At 42.4% G+C, this 10,038-nt stretch overlaps 2 protein-coding genes across 2 annotated transcripts; one reads left to right on the top strand and one right to left on the bottom strand.

The window, feature by feature from the left end:
• Positions 1-313: 313 nt before the first annotated feature.
• On the top strand, positions 314-2,969 carry LOC131239131 (uncharacterized). The gene is made up of 4 exons (XM_058236689.1): positions 314-493; positions 686-1,629; positions 1,732-1,789; positions 1,890-2,969. The coding sequence occupies exons 1-4, from the start codon at positions 314-316 to the stop codon at positions 2,967-2,969; spliced, it is 2,262 nt and encodes a 753-aa protein (XP_058092672.1).
• A 1,560-nt stretch (positions 2,970-4,529) lies between these two features.
• Positions 4,530-8,743, bottom strand: LOC131240987 (two-component response regulator ARR10-like). The gene is made up of 6 exons (XM_058239575.1): positions 8,441-8,743; positions 8,144-8,220; positions 7,948-7,984; positions 7,463-7,667; positions 6,902-7,358; positions 4,530-6,599 (listed from the first exon to the last, which is right to left on the bottom strand). Exons 1-6 carry the CDS (start codon positions 8,733-8,735, stop codon positions 6,246-6,248), a joined length of 1,425 nt encoding a protein of 474 aa, XP_058095558.1. The 5' UTR covers positions 8,736-8,743; the 3' UTR covers positions 4,530-6,245.
• Between the last annotated feature and the right edge of the window lie 1,295 nt (positions 8,744-10,038).

The following is a 10,038-nucleotide window of genomic DNA, read 5'->3' as shown; positions in this document are numbered from 1 at the left end:
CAGCCTTGACGAAAGGCTGGGGGGAGAGCCCTTGGTCTCAAGTGCAATGAAGGATTTCCAAGATACCATTAATGACACTGCACTCATTGATGCTGGTTTCCAAGGATCGGTCTTCACCTGGTGTAATAATAGATCAGGGCGGAGCTGCAGATGGGCGTGATTAGACAGAATGCTCATCAATGCGCCATGGATGCAATCTCTCCAGCCTTTCCAGGTCAATCATTTGACAAGGTCCCACTCCGACCACTTGCCTATTCTCCTAACTTTCAAAGAAGCTTCAGTTAACTTCCCCCGCCCATTCAAGTTTTAAAGAATGCGGACAGCCCATGAAGATTTTAAAAGAATTGTTAAACACAGCTGGGAGACGGACGTCGGAGCAGCCTCGATGTACAAGGTTCTGATCAAAATGCAGATTCTCAAGAAAGCTCTGAAAGACTGGAACATCAACATCTTTGTAAATGTGGTCAGCAAGATGCAGCAGGTTGAGGACGAGGTCAACATAGCTGACTTCATCCTCCAAAACTCAAGATCAGATGTAGACTTAAAAAGGCTTAATCGAGCGCACTCAAATTTGAAGAAAGTTCAGCTTCAAGAAGAAATTTTCTGGAAACAAAAATCCAGAAATAAATGACTATCAGAAGGAGACAGAAACACTAACTTCTTCCACCATTCGGTGTTGGAGAAGGGGAGAAGACTCTCCATTTTAAAGCTTAAATCCTCCTCTGGGGCTCTCCTTAATAGTATAGATGACATATGTAAGGAAGCTGCTGGCTACTTTGAGGCCCTTTTCACCTCCTCTGGTAACGTCATCCACAATGACATCTTGGCCTGCATCCCAACCATCGTGACGTCTCAGATGAACGAGGATCTTTTGTGCCCCCTCACCATCGAAGAAGTCAAGGCCGCTGCTGATTCTATCCCCCAGGATAGCGCTCCTGGCCCGGATGGCTTTAGTGGTTCCTTCTTCTCTTCCTGCCGGGATGTAATTGGTAATGATATATTTGCTGCTGCTAATGATTTTCTTGCAGGGGGCCCTCTGCCAAGAGCTTTTCAATGCACTTTAATTTGTTTAATTCCTAAAAAGAGCAATCCGGAACACATTGGGGACTTTAGACCAATCAGCCTTTGCAACATCATAGTGAAAATATTTTCCAAGGTCATTGCGTCCAGATTGGCTGTTCACCTCCCCACCATCATCTCAGACGAACAAGGCACCTTCGTCAGGGGTAGATCCATAGCAGAGAACATATCCACTGTGAGAGAGATGGTTCATGACCTAGATCGTAGGGTCTTTAGAGGCAATCTGATCATAAAATTGGATATGGAAAAAGCTTATGATCGCGTCGAATGGGATTTTTTAGATATTATGCTTAAAAAGTTTGGTTTTGACCAGCATTGGATCAACCAGGTGCAGCGTTGCTGGTACGGCAGCTGGTTTTTCGTCCTTATCAATGGGAAGGCGTTTGGCTCCTTTCAGTCTTCCAGAGGCTTGAGACAGGGAGATCCTTTTTCTCCTTCAATGTTTATTATCGCTGTCGAGTTCCTCAGCCGTGGCTTAACAAACCTTTTCACGTCAGGGACTTGCCAGCCTTTCAAGTTCTCTAGAAACAGCCCTCTCGTCTCTCATTTGTTATTTGCTAATGACGCTATTTATTCCTGAATGACGGGCTGTCCTCATTGCACCCGCTTCTAAAGTTCATTCATGATTATGAAGTAGTCTCTGGTCAAAAGGTTAACGCCTAAAAATCCTCCTTCTTTGTTTCAAAGACAGCCTCAAGAGCTAAATCCCGTAAGCTTGCCCACCTAACAGGCTTTAAGCAAGCAAGTCTCCCCCGCACTTCTCTTGGCGCACCTCTCATCAGGGGTAAGACTCGCCCCCCCTCCTGCAGTCGCTGATCCAGAAAATTCTCCGCAGGATCGAGGGGTGGAAATCCAAACTTCTCAACCCAGCGGTAAAGGCCATCCTCATCAAGAACGTCTTATCTAGCATACCGATCCATATTTTGTCCGCTCTGAATATCCCGGCAGCTGTTAGCAACTCCCTGGAGGCCGATTTTGCTGACTTTTTCTGGGGAACAGCAGAGGGTCGTCAGAAGAAGCATTGGACCAAGTGGGCCCGAATTTGCAGACCTCTTTTCGAGGGAGGATTGGGGATCAGAAGGTTGGGAGATGTCATGAGAGCATTTAGCATAAAAATGGGCTGGTCTCTTCTGAAAGGAAAATCTCTCTGGGCTAGACTTATCTCAGCCAAATACCTTCCCTTTCTTCTTCAATCTAAAGGTAGGAGTTCTCAGGCAGCCTCCCAGGTGTGGAAGGAAATGCTTAATATGCTGTCATTCGCTATCCAGCATTCAAAGTGGCTCATCGGTGAGGGGAAGGTGAATTTCTGGAACCAAAACTGGACAGGGAGGGGTCTCCTAGCTGCTGCCACCCTGTCCCCTATCCCGCCTCAGCTTCGGGATGCTTTGGTGAGAGACTTCCACCCTAGCTCCGGCTCTTGGAATCTTTCCCACGTCCGTCCGCTCCTCCCTCCTCCTATTTTTCAGATGCTTAAGTCTAACCCAGCAGAACTCTCGGATAGAGAAGACGTCTTGGCTTGGGATCTCTCAACCTCTAGTGCTTTCACCCTTAAGTCAGCTTGGAATGGTCTTAGGATCCACTATCCGAGATTAGCTTGGACTAAGTGGGCCTGGAACAAGGCGCTTCCTCCCAAGATCGGAGCCCTCCTTTGGAAAATCATACACAATGCGATCCCTGTGGACTCAGCGATCCAAAAATCAGGCATCAGTTTGGCCTCCAGTTGTGAGTGCTGTAGGGCTCCCCATGTCAGTGCAGCCCCAACGCCCACCCTCAGCGGATTTGCTCCTCTGTCGATTCAGCTCCTGCTAGCCTCCCCTGCGTCTTCAAATCATTTCGTCAAGGACCTCGATCCCCTCTTTTGCCATGGCAAATCAGCAATGAAGGTTTGAACGCATTTCTCTCGATTATTTGGTATGCCTATTATCCCCAACCAGCTTATCAAGTGCAGAATCCAGCAGTGGTCCTCCAAAGCCTCAAAATCATCTCGTTTCGAGCAATTGTTGGGTCTCACCTCAACGTTCATCTCCTGGGAGCTATGACTGAGTTGAAATGCTTCCAGATTTGAATCAGATTCGAGGATTATTGTTGAAGCAGTCTCAACCCCATGGTTCTGCCCCCCCCCCCCCCCCGGAATATCTGGTACGTCTTGGGCTCCATTCTACAGTATAGCCGCGCTATTCACCTCTCCTTCCATCACATCTACTGGGAAGGCAACTCGGTAGTGGATGCCTTGGCCAGAATGGCTTCGGATGGGTGCCCCAACCAGCTGTACACAGCCCGTGCGGACCTTCCCCGCAACATCAGGGGCTCTATGGTCCTAGACAGTACGGGGATTGGGATTATTAGATCGTTTTAGCTCCCTGAGTTATATGCCAGCGTGTGGCCTTTCTTTCTGTTTGGGGATATATGATAGACGGGGGCTGAGCCTTTTTGTTGGCTCCCGTCTGAATGATTGTTATTTTTTTTTTTTTTAAAAAAAAACATGCCATAAGTTCTTTTCTATTTTAGTGTTTTGTATGTGTTATTATTACATTTTTCTTACACATGATGTTGCTATGCAGCTTGGTCTTGCTTTGGACAATTACAAAAAGTTTCTAACCACCTTAACTTAGGCTAATTGATGTAGACATGATGAAAGGCCAAGAATGCATTTACCATGGGTCCCCATTTTAGGTCCACATGAAGATTGCATTTCAACTTTATCTGACTTCTATCTGTTAGTTGCTAGATAGATTAAGATTCCAAATTGGAGATTAGTTAGGATTTTAGCAGGATTGAGAGGTTACCTCCTCTATTAACTCAACAAATACATGTAACTGGGATATGTTATGGAGTTAAAATGAATTAATTTTGTGTTTTCATAGCCTTAAGGTGTTCTTCAGTTTTTTCTACCCTACATCTTGAAGGAATTCGAATAGATCTAACTCAAGTCACTCATGTATCATTTATGCTTGTGGTAGTGGTTGGACCCTATTGAGATGCTGATGGTTCTCTCATTATCGGGGCATTAGTTAATTCATTGCTTGAGCACTCACGGGGATTTTTGAGTGCTTTTCTATCGATCTCAGCTGACAACTCTATCACTTTTGTGGCTGCCCGTGCACATCCCCATCTTGACTCTGACAGGCTAAACTCACAGCCTCATCCTTGGAAATCTTTCTATAAAAGATACCTACTGTGCTATGGAAGCCTTCATGCTAATGTCGATGGCTCATCCTTCAGCAACTGTGGATTACCATCTAAGACTGAAAATCCCGAGGAATGAGAGATGCGGCTTCCTCCTTAGACTGAAGGGAGGGTTAGGAGGAGTTGACATAATAATAATAATAATAATCCTATTTTTAACATATCTCAATCGAATGAATCTTAAGGAAAAAAAAATGGTGGTACAGATATTAGGGTGATGGAACTTGTAAAATATCTATGAATTGAAAATCAAGAAGCCCACATAAATGCACTAAGCAGAAACGAAAAAGAACTTCAAAACCCAAATCAAGGAAATTAGCAATGATAACTCCACCAATAGTAAAGAGTTGAAAACATGTCTCTTAGTAGAACTTTCATCGGAAGCTCGCGGCATCTCACATTCAATAAGAAAATATTGCGTAAGGTCCGAATGATGTAGTAAAAAAAGTGCATATGTTTGGCAATGTTGAGGATTCAGTCCATTTTTCATCTCATGAGTAGCTTGATTTTGAGCAATCACTAGCTAAGAGAGCATTGTTTCCTAATTATTGCTTATTGTATACCCAAAACGAAAGAACGGTCATCATCAAACCAATACAATAGAATTGGGGCTGGCAATGGACAGGATGGCTCGACCTGCCCCAGCCAGGTCCAATCACCAAGTAAGCCATGACTATATGAAAGCAAGGACGGTTTAAAGACACTTGTTAGTAGTTTCTATTCAATGTACATGACTCGTTTAAAGATGATAGGTCGTGTTTGAATGATCCAAAATCATTTATACGTTGGCTGTAACAGAAAAGGTGAACCGCAAGGGAAAGGGACAAGCTTTCTTTGCAAGTGAGACCCATATTTCAGCGTTCGGTATTGTAGGTTTGGGTTAGCAAACGCTGGTCAAAAAAAAAAAACCGCAAGGGAAAGGATATTGTTTGGAGAAATGAGTTCCGACTCATTTTTCCCTTGTGGGCCACATTCCCACCATCGGATGGCATGCAAGTTGGAGATCCAGACCATTCATCATGCAGTGTGCAGTGTGAACTGTGAACATCCCAGGACAAAAAAAAAGAAAAAAAAAAGGAAAGAAATTAAAAAAAGAAAGAAAGAAAAGAAAGCATGGAAAAAAATAAAAATAAAAATGGCTTGCTGATCAGGACATTTATATGAGAACAAAGGGCGGTTAGAAAAACATTCCACTGGTCAAAATTCATGAACACGTGTGGCTTACTTTCTTGGTAGTCCACTCTGATTTTTGGTACATGGCATATTCACGCGTATGCATTATCTAATGAACGGTGCAGATCGCATCTAAGGGTGGGGACAGGGCTCCACAAGGTAGCTTGCATGGCCTTCTTTTTTCTTTGCATTACATCAGCAAAAGTTTTTGGGAGCTAACACATTTTTAGAACTGAAATATTACCCAATTCTAGTACTATTTCAATTTCAACAACAAAAAAAAATGGGTGTGTGAAATCAAATAGGGGTAGATGTAGATATCAATTCCAATATTTCCTTCGCTGAAGATTTCAGCTATTAATGGGATGAGAATCATCCATGTCTAGAAAAGTATAGAAACGTCTAAGCAATTGCTATCTTACATCCCCTATTCAAGTAGGTTTATGTCCAAGTTCTTTCATCTCATGGTCAGCATTGATTAAGGAAATAGATAAACTATTCAGAATTTGCAAGGGCTATTCTAGCATATCAAATTCATGCAAGGATAGAAACTCATTCCTTTGCTCTTTTTAGTAGAATCTAACTGGTTTTCCCATATGACCCACATTGACAAGAACTGATCCAGGATGGCTGTAACAGCCACTGCATGATCTTCTAGAAAAAGGGAAAAAAAAAAAGAAAAAAAAAACACATGATGCTAACATGCACTGGGTGCGAACAAAAAGGAATCATTTGGGAATATACCTTATTGGAGGCAGCCATGACTATGAGGTCCTAAGGGCCTTGAAACAAGTACTTGAAAGATCTCACTCCAATGCTCCAATCGACATGGTCAGATCTAAAGTACTCAGCCTCAGCTTGGCCTTGTTGCTGCTATCTGTTTGTAAGAACTGAATTTCACTTTGCGTAGGGTCCAGATTCCTTTCACTAGCCTGCATTTCTTGCATGGAAGATGGAGGAAACAATGAAAGAGAGACCACCTCGCTGCCAGTTTCTTTCATGTTTTCACCACGACTAGAATCTCCCAAGCTGTGACTCAGACTCAACTGCAAGTTGGGTATCCGGCCCTTCTTCATCATCGCCGCCTTATTCTCTATGCTGTCATTTTCCAAAACATCTTCCATTGTGTGCATTGTGTTGTTCACCGGTCGTGCTCGTAACTATAGGGAGAAGAATAGCAAAAGAAGGTTAGCATCGAAAATGAATAAAATTGAGCAAGAAATGATAATTATACACAAAATCTTTCCGGGTAGTTGAGAAAATATTCATGAAGCCATTAGCTAAGCCCTACTTGATTGATTTTCATACAACCATTTTCCATTTTGGGAACTGAAAATGGTACAGGAGTGTAGTATTATAATCCCCAAAATTTAAAATGGGTGTATGAAATTCAATGGCAGTGACCGTGGAGATATTGGTTACATATCTCAAACGGCATTGTAAATATAATTAAGAAGGTTACCTCAAGCTGAAGTGGGGTATCAAATTGGGGTTCAAGGCTATCTGGGATGATTATTGGATTGCGCAAGTTGGATTCATGCTTGTTGTTGTTGTTGTTTCTTCGAAATGCCTGCATAGCATAGATGGCGTCAATGGAAGTGGTTGTAGAAGGATTCAAGTGCGGCGGAGTCTGTGAGTCCCTACTGATCCACTCTATATTCATAGGAAATTTCCTGTCTCTTCTTTGATTTCCAACCAACTCACGCGGGGGCCACCTCTTCTCTTCTATGAATTGATGAGATCTAATTGGTCCACTTCCGGTGATCGCGTCCCTCACATCGAACAGATGTGAAGTCGATGGCTTGCCATTGTTTCGGAAGATCATGTCATGTATCAGACCCTTGGCTGGTCCCTGATCCTTGCATGCTTGCAAGTTTGATCTCGCTGCGGCATGCTGATTGAAAGCCCACTCTTGTTGTCTACAAAGAAAAAAAAAGAGAGGAAATTAAATGAAATTAGGGTTTAGGAGATGAAGCAAGTTTCCCAGGGTTTCTTAGCATGAGATTGATGGGTTCGTATTTACCTCAAATTGCCAGCTTTGAAGTCAAACGGTTGTTGGGAGAGAGGGCGTTGCAGAAGGCCGTAGAGATGATTGGGCTCGTGAATGTTCTTAGATGAAAAAAGGCCTCCATTTTCCATTCTGAAGTGCTGATGAACACCCGTTCGTTGATAAAACATCTCAGAAAGGCGATCACATCCTTGCATTGGCCTGCCTGTTGGAGATATAACTGTAATGAAAGATACCCAAAATCTGAGTTTTTCCTTCAAACAAGAAAAAGAGAAGAAAATTAAGTAAAACCCCTTTCAAAAAATACTTCCTAGTTAAAATAAAATAAAATCGAATATCTATTTCTCTTTCAATCTCCTTTTTCATCTTTTGGGAATGTATTATAGAATATCTTCCTATCAATTCACCTTTTCATTTTTCTTCTAAAATTCTTTAATTGAAAACATAAACAAATATCCGAAAACTAATCAAACTAATCAAAAAAGAAATTGAGGATTTACCTTGTCCTATGTCGTCGAGTTTTTTGCTCCGATACATCTGAACCAACAAATGCATGATAAAGGAAGAAGAAAAGAAAATCAAGAGAAATGAAAATCAGCTCAAGATAATTAAAAAAAAAAAAAAAAAACCCAATCTCCTCCTTCAATTAAAAACATCATAAAACAGTCCACCTGCTTTAATCTTTATTCCTCTTACCTGTAAATGGCTTTTCACATGCGCAATACTAAGGCCTCTCACATTCATCATCTGAAGAACCAACTTGGGTGTGGCTCCTACACCACCCAAACAAAATCAAAAGAGAAAAAGAAAGTCAGTAAAATCCCCAATAAAAAAGAAGTTTTCCATTTTTTAATGAATCAAAATCCCACATAAAAACCTCCCATCATTCCAGAAAAAGAACCTCACCTTCATTTGGAAAACATTAAAGTAGAAAATGAGAACAAAATCAAGAAAATAGAAGAAAGATAACTACAAGAGCAGTGGAACGCTCACTTTCTTGCCCGCCGAGCTTCTCGACCGCGTGAACGAAAGAGAGATGGAGATCAGGTGTCCACCGTAGGCGGGGCATTTTTGAACGGACATATTGCCTAACGGTAGCCGTCCGATCTCCTCCTTCTCCCGGGTTGCTATTGTTACTAGAGCTCCCTCCCGTCCCAGCTGTCTCATCCTTCTCTTCACTCGTTGCTTCTTCATTCAAATCAAAAGCTGGTCTCTTCCTCTCTATCGACGACCGGTTCCCGCTTTCTGTGCTGCCCTCGACACTCTTCTCACCATCACCACCACTCATCTCTACCGTCTCCTCCATCTCTCCCTCCCTCCCTCCCACCCACCCTCCCTCCCTCACTCTCTAATTCCCTCTATCTTTATCTCTATGGATATCAATCGACTGATGTTCTTGAGCTGTGGCGGCTGCCGGAGAAGGAGAAGGTGGGTGTGAAGAGGAAGGGAAGAGATTGAAATGGAAATAATGATAATAAACGATAAATAAATAATTAGTATGGGAGGAGACCATGAACGAGTATTCTCTCCATTGACTGATTTTTGTATTGAGAGAAAAAATATATATAATAGAGAGAGAGAGAGAGAGAGTACGGTGTCCTAATATAGCCCAATAATACTCCGAAACGATCTAATGGTTGACACTTGCCGTGATGACAGCAACATTTTCTCAGGTCCAGCATATCTACGGTATTTTAGCAAAGGCTGCTAATAACCCCAATACCCCGAAAGGATCCAACGGTTGATACTTGCCGTGATGACAGCAGTGTGTGTGTGTGTGTTTTTTTTTTTTTTAAAGGTCCAGCCCATCTCCGGTATTTTGGCTACGCGAGGGGTTATATGATACTCTGTTTGCGTATGATGCTTGATACGCATGCACTCGGAAATGGTAAAATGGCCACATGTCAACTCAAATTAAACCGGCTAAATTATGCATCCCACTGTAGCCAAGTTACAAACCCAAGATCAGCTTGGTTGAAAAATCCTAACCTCCGATTTGTGGACACTTGTTTGTGGAAGTAGGACCCTTTAACCGTCCAATAAATGTCCACTGATCCAATAATCAAATAATCAGACAAGCTTATTTTTCTTTCATGATAGATCTACAATGGGTACCATAATTTGGACAGCTTAATTTGACTACTTATGAAATTTCTAATAGCCTGCGTATCATCCATCACAATCTGCCAGGGAACAAATTTATTTTTTTTAACCTCGTAGCATTCACCCAGCCTCTCATGGCTCAGCCCAATTCCTTAAGAAGCCGGGTTCAATATATGTGATAGGGAAATGATATGATAGAGGTCGATATATCATAATGTGGAAGAGAACCTTTCTGCCGTACACGTGGAGGGGAGGTGGTGGGTCCTACCGTACACCTAGTGGGCTCAACGGTGGATGTTGCATGGTCATCAGGAAATGAAAAAATAAAATAAATTCCTAGCCATTGCTTTTCTAACCTTTCATCATGGGATGTCCCTGGTTGATCAACCTTGTTCGTCTCCATTATTTGAAGGTCATCAATTGTATGTGTAGGATCATGAAGTTTGTGTCATTTTGCAACAATAGGCCATCCTTCGTATGCTCAACTA

This window comes from Magnolia sinica, chromosome 3, assembly GCF_029962835.1.
Source record: "Magnolia sinica isolate HGM2019 chromosome 3, MsV1, whole genome shotgun sequence".
Classification (NCBI taxonomy): Eukaryota; Viridiplantae; Streptophyta; class Magnoliopsida; order Magnoliales; family Magnoliaceae; genus Magnolia; species Magnolia sinica.
This window is presented reverse-complemented; position numbering and strand designations above follow the sequence as displayed.

Excerpts from the sequence above, each read along its gene's own strand:
- LOC131239131 (XM_058236689.1), top strand. The coding sequence starts at position 314 with ATGCGGACAGCCCATGAAGATTTTAAAAGAATTGTTAAACACAGCTGG. Across the intron at positions 1,630-1,731 it reads AGCCCTCTCGTCTCTCATTT|GTTAACGCCTAAAAATCCTC; the intron begins GTTATTTGCTAA and ends TCTGGTCAAAAG. Across the intron at positions 1,790-1,889 it reads AGCCTCAAGAGCTAAATCCC|TCGCTGATCCAGAAAATTCT; the intron begins GTAAGCTTGCCC and ends CCCCTCCTGCAG.
- LOC131240987 (XM_058239575.1), bottom strand. The coding sequence starts at position 8,735 with ATGAGTGGTGGTGATGGTGAGAAGAGTGTCGAGGGCAGCACAGAAAGC. Across the intron at positions 7,668-7,947 it reads ACTCGACGACATAGGACAAG|TTATATCTCCAACAGGCAGG; the intron begins GTAAATCCTCAA and ends CTTTCATTACAG. Across the intron at positions 6,600-6,901 it reads ATACCCCACTTCAGCTTGAG|TTACGAGCACGACCGGTGAA; the intron begins GTAACCTTCTTA and ends TTCTCCCTATAG.